At 44.1% G+C, this 17,472-nt stretch overlaps 1 protein-coding gene across 1 annotated transcript in view; it reads left to right on the forward strand.

Moving 5' to 3' along the window:
• Positions 1-2,143: 2,143 nt before the first annotated feature.
• TLL1 (tolloid like 1) overlaps positions 2,144-17,472 on the forward strand; it is a 416,213-nt gene continuing 400,884 nt past the window's right edge. The window contains exon 1 of the mRNA XM_085641791.1: positions 2,144-2,626. Within this exon, the coding sequence (XP_085497917.1) occupies positions 2,479-2,626 (148 nt within the window). The 5' untranslated portion in view covers positions 2,144-2,478. The remainder of the gene's footprint in view (positions 2,627-17,472) is intronic.

Below are 17,472 nucleotides of genomic sequence, written 5' to 3' on the forward strand. Positions count from 1 at the left end.
GTGTGGGCTCTTAATTCCGACCCCTGCATAAACCTCTTCTAGGTATTGGGTGCATTAAATAACGCAACCTTTAAGTCAAACCTCCCGAAATTTTTATAGCGGAAAACCATACGGTATTTACTGTATCATGCGGATTTTGGTGTGTTAACCACAAAAGATTTGCATGTTTTTCCACAACAACTCTCAATAAATAGGTGGTATTTATCCAACTCAATGTAGTATCATTATTCAAAGCTCTAAGGCAATATCAGATGCAAAGATTTAGAACCAGATTATTTAAGGTGGGTCTAGGAGTTTGCAAGAACTGCCTATGCTGGGGTTGCGATAGCCTTGACTCTGTGGGCTTCCATCCTACTTACGTGGCGCATATCTGTATGTGTAGCTGGAGACCGAGAAGAAAGGGGCGATAGACCCATGCAGATAGCAACAAAAACTGTAAAATGTTGTTGCAACTGGTGACACCCTGAGGGGATTGTGGCAAACAGGCCCGCCTCCTCTCCCGCCAGGCTGTACAATAGGAGGGCGGAAGGGGCTGGGAACGGACAGTCCCACCTTTACCTGGAGGCGCTGTGACTCGCACTGCAGCGGCAGACACACGCTCCCATCTGTGGAAAATGTTTTTTACGAGAGGCTTTAAGCTCCATTATTTATTTCAGCACATTTCACCTCAGGAGCCAGTGAAATTAAATGACGCCGTTATTCGAAGCTTCCAAATCCTCGCCTTTAAAGAAAACGTATTGTACTTCACGGGACATTTTTAGCAAGACTTTTCGGGAAGCAACGCACTCACGCCCCAGACCACCTCAGGGCATCCCTTTTCCCGTGGCTTCCCAACTGTTACTGCAGATCATTGGGGGACTAAAATGATGCCTCAGTCATTTGTCTGCCCTTCTAGGCCGATTTTGCTAAATTCCTCGGGTAAACCTGGAAAGTCAATGGCCTCCTTGTGCACCACGTACTTAAACAAACTCTGAAGGCGTGTGGAGCGCTCACACGCTGCTGACAGCGAGCAGCCGCAGCCGGCTCACAGACAGCCCGTTGAGCGAACGGCTTCGCGGCTTCAGAGGCAGCCGCGTGTGAGCGCCTTCTCAGTGTCACCTCGGGAGCCCTGGGCTCTGCCCCCGGGGAGGGTCCCGCTGCGTGTGCGCTCCGAACGCTATCAGGTGACCAGATCAGACAGGCCCGGCTCCTGACCCCGGCTGCATGCATAAGTAATCAGGGTGCTGACGCCTCCCGGGCGAGAGCTCCCATGTGAGTGTGTGTACTCGTGTGCGCTCCCCCGCTTTTTGTTTGTAAATTAGCAGCAGCGACTGGGCTCCTCTGCTGCTTCCTCCTGTGTCCTGATCTCCTGCTTATTTTTGGTTCCCGTGGAGGAGTTATTGATTTTTTTTGTCCCTTGCTGCTAAAGCTCTCTCTTCCCCGCGCTCCCTGTTTTGCACCGCAGATGCACTGGAGGATTTCACCAGGGCGCGTGGGGCTCACGCAGATGCCCACATAAACTGCATAGTATCCGCAAGCCTCTTCTTTTTTTCAAGTCACCATTCATAGGATTTCAGACTTTCCGTCAAGGCAGCTCTCGGGAAAAGGCTCTCCCTGGGGCAGGAAGGAAGGAAAACGCAGTGTGCATGAAGGAGCAGCGGCCCCGGCGGTGTCCTGGCAGCCCGGCCCGAGAGGAGGCGGCGGGGGAGGAGGAGGTCGGGCACGTTGGCCTCCTGCTCGCAGAGCACTAGCACCGGGAAGTTTTTACCCGGGCTGACACCCACCCATCATCCCTCGGGGCAGAGTCTGGATAATACCGAGGACTCGGTCAGCTTACAGGAAGTGCAGAAGACCCCGGGCAATCCAAGCCAAGACTTGACAGCCAAGAAGAAATAGCTGGCCAGGAGAGTACCTGCCCCGGGGGCAGTGGGAAACTCCTCGTCCAGCCTTAGACGAAGCTGCTGTCACGTCAGATCTTCCCGCACTAGACTCCGGCTCAGAGGGATACCGTCTCTCAACCCCCAGTACATCTCCACAGCACGACCGGCTAGGCATCAGAGGGTCTTCTGCTCCTAACCTCCCACGAGTCCCTGCCCCAGCCCCCTCATCAATCTAGACTCTGCCTCAGAGGGAGACCCGTCCTCGCCATACCTCACAGCACCACAGACTGAGAGAGGGAGACCCTGCCCCAGCCCTGCACATCTCCCAGTACGCCCCGCACGAATCACAGCTCCCCAGTTCAGCCTTAGAGGAAGCCACTGCCCCAGACCTGCCCACCTCACAGCAAGCATTCCCTGCCCTGCAGCGTTTACTCCACACACCTAATAGAACCCATCCTGCACCCCGCGCACACCACAGTATCCCTGCCTCAGCCCGGCCCTGTTCATAGTTCCCTCGCCTCATCTCCGGAGGTAGCCACTGCCTTGGACTCGCACTCACTCCTCAGTGTCCCGGCTCAGCCTCAGTCCCGCACGCCTCGCCGCAGCCCCTCTGCTAAGAATGCTTGCCTGGATCACCCTGTCCCTGGCAGGCTTGACTCTCTGTGGGAAGCTCTCCTCCTGCCATGGACTGGATTTCGACTACTCGTTCGATGCAGCCGACGAGGAGAAGGCAGAAACGATAGACTACAAAGACCCCTGCAAAGCCGGTAAGTGACTACGCACTCACGCACAGAGCCTGTGCGCGTGGCAGTACCGAACACCGACTCACCTGCCCCACGCACGTGCATAAAGTTGTTTAAGTATCTGGGATTGTGCCGAAGTCGATCTCTGTATGCCTGATAGAGTTTAATAATAAGGGAATAAATACACTTTTCGATTTATTTACATCAAAAGTGCAAAACATATTTTTCTCTTTCTTTGCATCATCATATGTCTTCTGCCTAACCCTCTCTAATCTCTAGCTGCCTTTGATTCTATCTCCAGTATCTCTGTTCTACCTCTCCCCTCTTGGTCCGTCTCTTTCTCTGTCTATCTCTGCCTGTCTTTCGCTCTCCGAGTGTCTCTCGCTTCATCCCTACCCCCACACGCACACACACCACCCCGTCTGTCTCGTTATCCGCGTGTCCTGCCTGTCTCCTTACCTCTGGCGCTATGGCTTGCTTTATGATTCTTTATCTGTCTCCCCCTGTCCTTGTCTCGATCTCATCTCCGGCTCCCCTCCCCTGGCTCAGCGTGCCTTTATTTCTGTATCTCATAGTCTCTGCGCATCTTCCAAGTATCTCTGTGTTGGTTTCCCTACCCCTCTGTCTTTCACTCAGTCTTTCGCGTGCATTAAGTATTTTAATCACTAAGAAGACCACACTGTGTGAATACACTCAGGTGCTCTTTACTAAAGCGCGGACAGTGGGGGTGGGTGAAGGTAAGCGTATGCAAAGCAGCTTAAATACTTACAGTTCCACATGCGGCGTGGCTTCTGATGCGCTACGTTACAATGAACGTCCAAAACAACCAACCGTGATGATGCGTCGACGCGAGGCTTCATCATACACGTATTTTCAAAGGCACATATTCAACTTAAAAAAAAATACATTTTGTATGGTTCTTTCCACAAGGCCAACGCTTCACATGGGCATAGAGGATTTTCCGTCGATGTCAATATGATGTAAACGGTGCTTGTAAATGTTAGTTAGAGATACACATTCAGTGCAATCTACCAAATGGACGGAGTTCTTGCTGTGGTTCTGCTCCAGGCATCCGGTGCAGCTGCACAGCAGCCCTCACGGCGCGGGTGCTGACGCGCCCGATCAGGGTCGCCCCTCTCGATTCATAATATGTTCTCAGGTGATGCAGATCTATCATTTCTTATCTACGCCTCAGCAAACGGCCTCCCACCGCTTCCTCAATAAAAACATCTACAGCAAAACTGCAGGCGAGCGGTAACGTAAGAGAAGGCGAGCGATGACGTAAGAGATTTCAACACTCATCAGATGCGCCCATTGCCCTGGATACCCTTTATCCCTAGAGCATAGAGGCGACGCCCGATTCCTAGATTTTGCAGTGACTTGCTCTTGTTGTACTTCTGGCTTACTGCTGCAGCCATGGAGTAAGCCAGGAGCACTCCCAGCTTACTCCTGGAATTCAGGAATACGGCAGCAGTAATTAGATCACATTTACAGCAGAATGTTTGTGAATGTGGCCAGTGATCTCCAAGGACCACTCTTACATCTTTACTTATTGCTCTTGCAGGCCTGTAGGCCTTTTAGATGCAACCTCCCCCACCCTTTCTGGTGAAAGGCTGCTCCATTCATCTACTACCCTGGCTGCCAATGGAGTTTTATTAACATTGCTTGTGGTTTTCACCCCTCCAGTATTAGGCACTTATTTAGAAGTGCCAACATTTCTCTCTTTTTTTCATTATTGGGCGCCTAATATGACACCCCGCTTGAACCATGCACCCCACTGACCACCCCTCTCTGAACTGTCTGCGATCTTTGCCCTCCGACATACCTTACCTCTGGAACTGGACCCGGTAATACGCCTCCTGAGGCCAGTAAGGGCGCACAGGAGTAGCGCAGCTTCCTTCCCTACAGGTGACCATCTCACCAGGTTAAACATTATAACCGCAACATCACTCTTAGTTTGGTGGCTTTGGAGACCTTACTTCAATTACTCCTCACTCCCTAATGTTTACTCCTCACGCACTCAGATTTCCAGTTCTCAAAGGTTTTGTAATCACTTACTCTTGGAGTACTTATGACTTACTCCTTACAAGAGTAGGACACACTTAATGCAAGTTTTTTTTAATCGGGCCCATACAGGGTAGGCAGCTTCCACCAGCCCATTTCTCCAGTTTTGCTCATTTTCTCTCCATACCTCAGTGCACACATTGTCGCTCCAGCGGGTGCAAGGGGCTGTCAAAATAATGTTCTCCCCTTCTTGAGACTCACAGTGAAATACACAGTTGAGAACATGCAAGCTAAACAGCATACAGAAAGTGTAAGCTGTCTATTTCTGGTAGTAGACACCAGGATGAGCAGTCTATGGACATTTCTAGGAGCAGCAGGGGCTCCACCCATGGGTGCGTTCTGTTCCTGATGCCACACTCACAGTGCGCCACTCTTCGTGCCCGCACCATGCACATTTGAGTGCTGAGATGAGAGTTTACTGTACCACGCTGGCCTCCATCCCCGCATCTGCAATAAGGCATTAAGTTGATTCTTGGCCCCCTCATATTCCTGAGCTGGACAGTCGGTGACCCCCTGCACACTGACGGATTAGTGCACACAGACTCTTTGAAAATCTGGCCCATGCTGTCCCTGGGACTTGGAGTCATCTGGTAATCCTACCGCCCGGATATCCATACTGTTCTGCTGGTGCCATTGACACATTCAGTTTTTCATCCAGTGCCAGCCCGTGTCTCGCCTCGCCAGGGGTAGGAAGCGCTGTATAAATACAATCACTTGTGTATCTGTTAAAGATCTCAAAGCCACAGCCTGGAACCAGCGGCATCCCAATGGAGGTTTTGACAGCAGGGTATCACCAAGTACTTAGGGTAGTGATTTGCTGGTTGCAAATCCTAAACTACTGGGCTTGCAGCAGCTAAATCACATTTTCTCATGGACTAACCTCATTTTGCAATTCGGAAAACTATTTCCAACTCGCAAAATTGATTTAGAAACACATACTAAATCGCAGTTGGGGGGGGGGGCATGTTAAGGGAGTACCTTTCAAATTGGCATTGTGGAGGGGACCCCTTTGGACCCTTTCCTCTTTGGGATTCAGTATAGCAGGTTTAGGGGAGTAGACAGTGGTCTAGGGGAACACCGTAGGACCACTGCTTGCTCTCACTGCATTTTTCCAAAATGGAAAACTGAACTTTTTTTTCTTTTTAAAGCAGCTTTGGGTTCCCTTAAGTCGCGTGGACAGTTTTAAAAATAAAATAAAAAAACATGTAACCGTTGTGGAAAACAATTACAGGGATAGTGAGTGGTCTGTTGTCACTTGCAGTCTATTATCCTAGTCATCTTGGCCAATCACAGGGTACACCAAATTGTGACATGCCTAGTTAATACAAGCTAGGCTGGCCAATCTGCAACCCATTGTGATTTGGTATTTTGTGATCTGACCTATTTGTACATTGGTTGGTTTGCAAAATCAGGATGCATTTGCAGAAAAGTCAGCGCAAAATTTATGATCAGTTTTCGCAAAATGGAATCTTTGTACATCAAGCACTTAGTCCTTTTCCTTTCAAGTGACTGTTATAGGACAGGAGGACAGAAATAGTCCTATTGCAAAAAAAACTAGTAGGAAGGGATCTGAAAGTCTACTGTTGTCTCCTAATCTCTGGAGATTGAGAAAAAAGCTCAAAATCTATGCAGCAGGTGCAGTGACAGCGTAGCCCGAGGTCTGAGAGGTCCACTGAACCCTGACTATTGCTGCATTTTATAAATGAAACAGAAGCCGGGTATTAGGGTGTGGGGGGTGGTATTTCCTTTGTGTCACTAGAGCCTGTGACACCCAGGCTACACCACGGCAGGAGCAGGGTGGGTATGTCATTAGTATGGTATCGTAGTATAACAATGCACTGAGGGTGCAATGTTACACGAACTTTGAGGGTGATGGGTAAATTGAAATTGGGCAGAAGGAGGATGCAGTGAGGTCCTATGTTATACTACATTAATAATTAAGCTTCGTTTTTGAAAATTTCATTTTATAATTGTACTGTACAAAATGAGTTATGATGATAAAAGGAAAAGTGCAAGAGAATATGTGAAAAGCGAAATCTGAATTCCTACTTCATGTAGAGATAAAAGAGTCTGTAAAACTCAGGTACATTATCCATGCGACGGAGTACGTTTGTGGCATATTTGTGGTGCATCTAGTGAGTGTCTGGCCGCTGTACCAACACAAAATGCCATACTTCAGCCATGGTGTGATGCACAATAAAGGGTAGAGCTTGGCATGATGTGACTGTGGAATGGCTAATGGAGTGCTGGAGATGTGACATTGACTGTGTGGGTGACCAGCAGAGAACGAATCAGTACCAGGTTGTAGGTCAGTATGAAAGCGACTTCTATGGGTTTGATTACTTGTCATGCCAACAGGAAAAAGACACCATGCAGACATTTAAACTCGTCATGGGTATAACCAATGCAATGGTCAAGCAGCTATCAGCAGAAGTAAGAATCTAGGACTTTGGCCCATGATTTGAGATCGAGGTGGAGTGATAGCTCAGTTTAAATAACTCACAGCCCTATTTTTTCTTCCGGCCAGTTTGAAAATGTGTATATTCGACTTGTACTGGTGTGTACATGGTTGGTTTGGTGATATTTGAAATAAAATGGAATACTGATATGCTCCAATCAGGTAGACAAAACCGCATACTAAATATCAGATTTCCATACTAAGCGCACAGTAGCAGATTTCCATACTAAGAGCACAGTAACGTTTATAGTTAAGACATCATGCTGTCACATTGTATTCTACAGCCATGGTTAGTTTATGTAATGCTGTGTGACGTGAAAGAACATATACAGCTCAATGGGTTCAATCACCCTTTTAGGTTGTGTAGTCTTCTTCCAATTCACAAAAAGTGCAACATTTCTAAAAAAGAAAGTGAAACTAGGCAGTGCTGACATCCTCATAGGAGACTTTCATGACCGTATCATGGTTGATACCAACAACTGGAGATGAAAGCGCTAAGTGTTTGCATTATCTACCAGGCAGAGATGAGCATCTCTGAAGGAGTCCAACATAGCTCTCTCTCTCTCTCTCTTGTTACACACACACACACACGCACGCACGCACACACACACACACACTTACTTCTTTGCGAAGCACACCACACATAAGCCTAGGAGAAGATTGCAATATAATTTGCCAATGTCTCATAAGTATCTTGCTTATTCAGTATTGGGAGTAGGTGCATTTAAGTGAAGTTCTCTATCTGTTTTATACTTGTTGAAAAATCTTACACTGTCATATATTTGGAACTTTTTTATTTGGGTGCCACATATATCTTTGTTAGGATATCACCCTCCTGAGAGAGTTAGGGAGGGGTATTGTTTTGCTGACCTAATCGGGTGCAGTCCTCAAGGTTCTGTTTCACTGTAAGCTGGCCCGTAACTAATGCTTCTGTAACTGGAAACAATCTTTATTTGTTCACACAAGATCAACCAGCTTCTTATTATGCCTTGTTCAAAAAAAGTGTGCCATTCAGATTTTAATAACCATACATAAAATGTGAGTTCTTTAAGTACCAAGTAGGAAGTAAGTGACATTCTGTGTCTCACCTATTTCGTACTACTTAAAGGGTCATCCAATGTAGAGGAAAGACACAGTTCTCTTTGTCCAGCCTTACCGCTCTAACAATCACCATCAACAAGCATTCTAGCTGGGTCTGGCGGCTTAGTGGCCTATTCGTCCACTATAGAAGCCTGTGTTTGACCTCATGGTCGCGGGTTCAAATCCTGGCGTGTGCTACCGGCCTTTCATCCTACTGTGGTCAATACAATTATTACCATTGAGTTGGGTAGCAGTAAAGATCTGTTATTTTAATTTTCATGGTCTTCCCAAGACATCTAACTGAAGACATCTTAGTAACATTCTTTCATTGGCTATTTCACCTGAAGATTCTCAGTTATGTGGCTCCAACCAATGCTTATATTGAAAAGAGTACATATTAGTAATACTTTGGGGTAATAGAGAAAGAAAATCATATTTTCATCAGAGATTCCTTCAAAATTTCAAGTGAGATCTTGGCTTTAAGGACGCGGACTATACAATACTTCAGAATTATCTTTACTTTTCTTCGACCAACTCATTTGAATAGATGTTAAATGTTATTGATATAATGCTGTATCCACACAACAGTATACAATATCTCACAAAGTTATTTAAATTACATTTTAACATTCTCTGAAAATCATGTTACATTTTTACAGACGATTTCAGTGTTAGTGTGCAGGATTTGCTGAAAATGCCACCCAATAAAAAGCAAAAATAGCAAGTCAGTAAGTTAGTTGCTTAGACTCAAATTAAAAAATCCATTTGTTGTATGTTATTTTAGTAATCACAACCAAGGCTGATGTAAATGCCAATTTTTCTTCAGTTATGGAGATATACTATAAATTAACCAAATATTTCAGCTAACAGACCAGGATAGGATGAGTTAGAGCGCGATCTTTTTAAAGATTAGAATTGCGATCCTCTGACCCTATCTGTACCATTCTGATGGAGTAGAGTGCGCGTTAATGGACAGAGGCGCAAGGGTTAGACTGATGAACATTGGAGAGAATGTGTATTTGATTGGTTCATTTGTGAGTCTTAAGATTTTCTGACAACACCACAATTGCATGCATAAATATTTTGGCACATAACTCTGAATATTTGGCCAACAACTTCAATAGACGTTTGGCCAGAACGTTCGATATTTGGAGGCATATGAGGGGAGCCGACCCTACTTCTGTGACCATCATAAATCTAAAAACCTGGCTGAAACATAAACCTATTTTGGGGTTAGGCAATCTAACCAAAAGAAAATGCGCCTTTCAAAATAGTTATTGATTACTTAACTTTCTTATCCCAGAATGAATTTGTAAAATATCAACTTAATAGCCAATTATTGTATCAGTTAGCCCTACAGACCAAATGCCATCTATGTATATGTTCTGCATAGGTGAGTGTAAAGCCATGCTCGTGGTAATTAATTATATCTATAGTTATGGTGCATTTATGGAATTATAAATAGACAAGTTAGGCCCTGATTATGAGTAAGTCAGAGAGGAGATAACCGTATAGAGCTCCACTCTGCTTGGATCTGAGTGGGCTGCTGTGCCCGCGCCCAGGTTTCCCTGGTCTTGGAACACCAGAGCGATCTCACTGGGTGGTAAGTCCGACAGCAAAACATTACTTGAAGCTTTGGCTGCAGCAGCGGCCAAGCCTCTTTCTCGGTTTTTTACCGTAGCTGGGGTAGACAACAATGTCCAAGACCCTGAAGTTAGCTTCCCCGTTCCCTCCCCATTCCACACTGAGTTATCTGCATTTATTATTGCCTGCTTAGAGCATGTACACATTTAGACATTAAACCCCACAAAATTGGGACTGCCGTGTGGTTTTAGGGCCATTAAATCAGGTCTAACACAGTGGCTTCTCTTTCCACAGTTTTTACCTCATAATTGTATTGTATTGTAATAGCATTTATATAGCGCTATAGTGGCACTATGCTGGAGCAGTGTTACCCATGGTAATGTAAACGTTGCATTCAGATTGACCTCCCCGCCAGCCAGCGCCAACTCATAATCAGTCCCTAAGAAGAATATCCACATAAAAGACTGTCAAAATTCGAAACCTATCACACACCTTGAACATTGCAAGGAGAATGCACCATATTCAAAGCTCTAAAACAAAGATTGCAGAATGTAGGTTTATTGCAAACATTGATAGGTAAATAAAGAAAGGACGCTTTCAGTAAAGGCATCACAAGTAGTGCTATCACAACCACATTTTCACTTATAAATATGAAGTACCTTCATTTCTATTGATCAGCGCTGAAAGGGTGATGCATTCTTTAAAGGCAAGCTAAACAGATGCCTGTTGAAACGTTTGGAGACAGCTGACTGACATTTTCGAGAAACACTTAATTGTAAAGGAAATAATTGTGGAGATCTCTAAGAAAAGAACGAGTTCCATGATCTTAACACCCCCCCCAAAAAACCGATGGAGTGCTTTCATACCACTACTTGCATTCAATAAACTATTACTTATGCGTAGTGCCACCATTTTCATATTACAGGTTCGTTGTGAATTCATAATCCTACTGTAATAAGAAAAATGATGGGAGATTATAAGGAAATCATTTCCTCCAGTCTATTATAGTAGAATCACGCAGCCATGGTAATGTCTTTGGACAGCAGCGGCTCACCAAGAGTTATTGACTATACACTTAACATATCAAACGTTATGCGGTAACATTTTCTCAATTCTCTATGGGAGCTTGTGTTACGGCCATAGCACAATCTCCCATAGAGAAATGGGAGATTGTGTTAATCCCTGCACCCCGTGGCAAGCACCTCAAGTGTTTGCCACAAGGGGCAGGGATTAACTGAGGGGCACCATAAGTGCCCCCTCGGCCCCTAACCAGAGACCGCAAGGGAAAAGGGACCCTGCTAGGGGCCCCCACACATACTTTCCGACAGGGTTTCCATGTCGGAAAGGCCTACATGGAAACCCTGCTGGAAACCGTGGATTGTAATCCGGACGGCGATAACTGGCGTCTATATGAATTACGGGGCGGAAGGAGCACATCGGAAGCCAGCCGGAATGACTGGCCGGTTTCAATTCCTACAGGCTGTATCGTGATCAGCCGGTCCGAATTGAAATCAACGATGTCGGTCGTAAAGCCTCCTACCTAAGGTTGGAGGTTTTATGACCGACCTACGGTCAGAGGCTTTATGACCAACATCATAATCGGCCCCTTAAATGTAAGAGGAGCTCAGTCAAAGAAAATACAAGCAGCTTTAGAAAAACAATAAAAATCCGAAAAGTCAATGTGTCGCACATTCATTCAGCTTTACTTGGTCACTGCTGCACATAAAGCAGATATCATTGTAACGAATGCATTCTAGATCCCTGGGCCTCAAACATGAGCACCCTTGGGGTTTGCTTGCTTTTGAAAGGGTCGGTATGTTCCCGCGTGACAAGTTCTGGGACCTTATGGGAAAAAGAATGAATAACGAAATAAGACCGGATCGAAATCCGATGGCCATGTTGTCTGGATGCACTTGAGAGTGCACTTTTTAATTTACAATGGCATGCTCACTATGAATTCTTATCACTGAAGGTTCAGTGTGACCCATTCTGTGATAACGTCTCTCTGTCAGCCCACATATGGACTTCATGACTAGGCCCCACTGCCTGCACAGCTGCCCCTTGCATCTATCCGTGGGGGTACTGGGCCGTCTAGAGTGGGCTTCGACTCCAGGCCACTGCAGATGGCCTTAGAGGCCCATATTGAAGCACGGTGATTAGCGCCTCTCTTGTAATGTGTGCCAGTCATGCTACACTGCACGAATGAGCACCAGCCCCGCTTATTAGGACACACAGATTTGTCTAACACATTCAGGCACCTGCCCACTCCAGTGGACCATACACTGACTTGTCTTACGTCTCGAGACACATGGCCCCTCTAGTTGGGCAGACACAGATTTTCCATACGCCTTGAGGCACCTTCTCTCTTTAGTTGGGCACACAGATTTGTTAAATGCGTTGATGCACCTGCCTTCTTCGGGGGGTGGGGGGGGGGGGGGGGGCACACAAGATTTGCTGTATGTTTTTAGGCACCTGCCGTTCCAGTGGGGCATGCATAAATGTCTTAGCCTTAAGGCACCTGCCGTCTCCAGGTGGAGACACAAAAGTTTTCCTTGCAGCTTAATCACTGCATATGGAAGCCTAAGACCATTGCACGACCACACCCCTGAAGCAGAGATGCTGTTGCTCAGTTGAAGCCGTTTAGCTACCTTCATACAGGCCCAAAGAACAGGCCTCATAAAGTGGCCACACATTCTGAGACAATATCCTTAATGAGCCGTCAATGGCAGAATGTGCGCCATATTAATATTTACAACATAACATAACCAAACCGGTGCTTACATGTAGATAGGGAGACCTTGGTTATTTACGAAGGATGTTCCACGCAAATCACTTGTATATCTCTACAGTCATTGGTTTTAACCATCTGTGGGTGATAGCAGCAGTGGGTGTGAATATCTTAAAACTAGTTGCAATTCTGCACATCTTTTGGTCGAATCCTGCAAAATTATTTAGCTAACTTCCGGTTGTGGAGAAAAGGTAATTGATGTGATTCGCCATTACATCAGGGCAATGGCATCCTCATGTCATCGTTGTGCGCCATAAGTCTGTATTCGCTCCAGTCCAGAGAGCGCATTTCTGACGCACACCAGACCGGCCATCAATGGTGCCTCTGTTAAAGGGGCCTTATTTGCTTGGGGATCGATACAATAAAGCAAAATCTTTTTTCATCTACCTCTTATTGAAAATCGAGTTTATAAACTGATGACGTAAGGAACCGGGAAACGCGTTAAAACCTATAGTCATCGGGAGTAGGATAGGTCTAATTGCTTAACCAGGTTACTAGCCCCAATAACCAATACATGAATAGACACTTGAATTTTATTGTTGCATGATGGTGCCACAAAATCACATTTTTGCATGTAATGCAAGACAGGATCTACTTAGATACTATTATCCTAGAGGTAGATGTGAGGGATTCCTCTGGGGTGAGCAAGAACATGACCTCTGCTCATCACTGTGAAGGCCGGGGCTGGATGGGATCTCCCCAGGGAGTGTGTGTCTAAACATGAAATATTGCGCCTGCTCTGTCGACAACAATTAAAGCAGTCTACTTACACTGCTCTGCAAGAAGCGTTCTTTGAAAGATGAATCCCGCACGAGAATCACTGTGTACAGATATATTTGGTCTGCTCTTGCACATGACCCTTTTTCAAAGAAAAGGATGTTTTTTTTAAATTCTACATTCTTAACTACATAATTATTGTTCTCCTTCTTTTTACTGCAGACAAGGAAGCAGTATAATTCAGTATTTCGCTATTTCCAATATATATGTAATATAAAACTGGTAATGTAATATGGATAATGGGTAACATATAACATTGTCCTAAATTGCCACCTAGGGGTATGGCGACAATCTGCCTTCAGCCCTGTGATCTATGAGGTCACCAGAACCCCTCAATGGTAATACTGGAAAAGATATATTACACGTTTGGGTGCTTTCATTGCATAACTTTTAGAGGTATGTAAACACACACTTCACAAGTCCCAGGTAAATATATGATTTTATAAGTAAGAACAGTTACTGTACATATTTCAATTTAATGGGCTGCTTTTAATGAGGGTCTCTGTTTTTTATGGTAAATCCCAGGAAGTCACTAGTGTACAGTGCTTACTATGAGCCCAGCTGTATTCATCTGTTAATCTAATCTCTGTGAGAGGACTACAAAATACAAATGGATACTCACAACCATAAACAGATGGCCTCTGTGCAGCAGCACAAACAAAGTACATTCACAATTGTTATTGTAATTGTAAATTGTATTTATATAATGCTAACTACCCCTGGCAAGGCATTAAAGCACTTTGCAGTGAGTACATAGCACTCTACTCCAGAGCCCAAGATTAGAATTTGATAGTAGATTAGTATTTTTTTTCGTTATGCATTTGTTGTGCTAAGGTTGTGCTCTTGATTTCTTGTGTGTTTAGTAGAGTGCAGAATACAGATAGAGGGATAGAAATGGATTTAAAAGCAGAAGGTGTAATTTGTTTTTGTAAGTAGAGGTTGAGTGTGCCTGTTAGTTGGGCGATATGGCTAAAAATGGAAGGCAAAGTTTGCAAAGGATGTTTGTGGGTTAATAGTAGTCAGAAAGGTTTGGGATGAGTCACAAAGAGGAGTGATGGGACAAAGATTTAAAGGAGGATTACATTTTTTATCGTAAATAAAACTGAAGTTATTGTATACATACATATATTCATGTGACACTTGGTAAGACTTTATTGGGTTGAAAAAAAAACCTCAGTATAAATATTCGTATGTGCATAGAAGCAGCAATATTTACGTGGTCTGATGTGCACATTTATCTTGTGAAATATGCAATTTTATTTCATGAAATTTCTTAACATTTTAGTAACAAGCATAAAGTCCTCTATATATGCACTTATATGTACATAGAAGCAGCATTAATGACATTGTCTGATATACGCATGTATCTTGTGGTGCAATAAACATTTTTTCCCTTATATAAATGTATTTGCTTTTAACATGAAGCATGGTTCAATATACATGTATAACAAAAACTTCATCTCTATACTGTGAGAAGTATAGTTTGTCATGTCAGAGTATATTGTTCTGGTACACTGTTGTGTTGTGAGTATATTTGTCACGTAGCATAGATCAAGCTCTTTACTAATCTTCTGAAGCTAAGATGGTTGTCAGTGGAGTTTATGTGTGTGGGCAGTGAGTTCCATAGTTTGGCTGCCGGAACAGAAAAAGAGATGTTCAACCCATGGTTTTTTCTTGAATGCAGGAATGTGGAGGCGGGGAGCATTCTTGAGCGTAATTTCCTTTGTTGTTTGAATTTAATGATTTTCTTCCTGATGAACAGTGGTGTTTGCTATGGATTGCTTTGTGTGTGATACAGAGCAGTTTGAAGGTGGCTCTTCTGGCAACTGGTAAAAAGTGTAGGGGATCTCAAGCCAGGGAGGATGTGTTCTTGTGGCTTTACATGTATGAGGAGTCTAGCAGCAGCTTTCTGAATTCTCTGTAATCTTCTCATAGTTGTTAAAGGTGAGCCGTGATTCAGACCATTTGCATGATGCAGTTCTGTTAGGACAAGAAAAATGGCAGCATGAACCTTGTGAGGGAATTCTAGGCGTGGAACATTGTGAGAAAGCTTGATTTGGCTACCTTAGCCACGTGTGCATTAATTGACAGCTTCACGTCCATGGTAATTCTGAGGTTTCTTGCCCCCCTTAGATATTTTAGGTGGTAGTCCTAGATTGTCAGCCCAGGTGCAGAGAAGGTAATTGGTTTTGCAGTCACCACAGGCAAGTATTTCTGTTTTTGGAGGCGTTCAATTTGAGGTGCTCCATGTCATCTGTTAGTCAATGGTCCAGAGGCAAATGAAGATTTTTGATGTTCCAATGTCCTTTGGTTTTTCCAATTTTAGAAGTATCTGTGTGTCATCTGCATCGGTATAGCAGGCGAGGGCAAAACCATTGCTCAAATCTGATAATGTTTTCATATAGATTTTGCAAAGCAATGATGAGGAGATTGAGCCTTGAGGGGCTCCTGTTTTATTGCTGTATGGTATAGAATAGAATGGAGAAGTATGCATAATAGTTTTCCTATTGTTTAGGTAGAATGTAATAGAAGTGAGAGCTGCACCCTCCATTCTGGCTTCCTCAAGTCTTTGGATTAGTGTGTCATGATCTCCTGTGTCAAAGGCTGCCGAAAGGTCAAGAGAAGATGGGCAGCAGGCCAGTTCTGGTCTACCATGTTTTTAAAGTCATTGTCCCAGATGGAGATTAGGGTCAGTTCAGTGCCTTTTCCTGGATGGACTCCTGTTTGGAAGTCGGAAAGGCTGGCATTGTCTTCAATGAATTGTGACATCTGGGCATGTGTAGTTGATGGGAATGAGAAGGAAAAGGTAGGCAACTGGCATCTTTTTACAAAATGTGTGATGGCACAGATAATCTATAAATGTCTATGTCTATGTATATTGCAGATGGGTGGCCATCTGCAATATGGTTCTGATAAAAACAACTTGACAATCCATGCTATACACTAATGTTGTTAGTTAGTTGTTAGTACATCACATTAACTGTGCCATTCTAACCACTACAATTTACCTCTCACTTCAAAAACTCAGGAAAGATTGTGGATTAAAAAGTAGGGAGGATGTGGCTGATTTTTGAACAAGGGCAAAAACCTCACATGATGAAGAGAGAGAGAGAAAGCTGGAGAGACACCCCTCTTATGGGTTTCATTTTCTCTTTGTCCTTTGTGGTTATTCATATCACCCTCATTTCTGGATCACTTTGTTTAACAGGCCATTTCCTTTTAAGAACTTTACTCTATCAAATTCTGGTATGGGAATTTCACATTACTTGTACTTTCCTGTCTCCTGGCGTTAAAGCAGTGGAAGGAGAATCACTCCTGAGTCATCAGCAGGCTTGGGAAATCATGAGTTTAAAATAGGATCAGAATCTAATTCATGTTGTCCAAATTGTGATTCACTGCATCCTCTGTGAGATTTATTTATCATTCCAAACATTTGAAAATTAACAATTTAACTGATCATGAAGACCTTTTGCTTGATTCTCCCCTCATCTGTTTAGATAAGATGTGAACTAATGTTTAAGAGTTTTTTCGCATGAGCCTCCTGAGTTCCTAGTATTCAGGATATACCATGGCCTTTTTAAGGAGACAGCGTCGGCGGACTTTTGGCTACGTTTTAGCTATAGAAATACTGTATACATAGAGATACACAGTCTTTTAGCCATTAATCGGTATTTAGCTCAGCTGATTTAGTTTACTTTTTTTTACTCATGCAAACATTTGTCCCTTTTTCTCGGGGATGCACTTGTTTGTTGTTTCTTCATTATTGCATAGTAGTCATTCTAAAATTTACAGTGGAGTGACTAATTTATTCCCAGGGATATATTGTAGTGGCTTATCCCTTTTGAAGGGATTCGTGCAGAAGAAATGCAACAACTCTTCAAACCTAGGGCCAGGGGTCAAAACAGGAAACTTTTTTTATAACTAACTAGTGTCCACTAAAAGGACAGGTGCCCTTTACAAAATGTTTCCTGTTTGGAGTCACTTTGAGGACAAAGAGCAGGCAGTGGTCTTTTGGACGACTACTTGCTTCTTATGCTATGTCTCCCTTAACCCGCTAACCTCTGAAGCTGCCGACATTATTCCCAAGATGAAGGTGCCCCATGGGACAGCCTCTTCTTT

Source organism: Triturus cristatus, chromosome 2_2 (genome assembly GCF_964204655.1).
Source record: "Triturus cristatus chromosome 2_2, aTriCri1.1, whole genome shotgun sequence".
Lineage (NCBI taxonomy): Eukaryota > Metazoa > Chordata > Amphibia > Caudata > Salamandridae > Triturus > Triturus cristatus.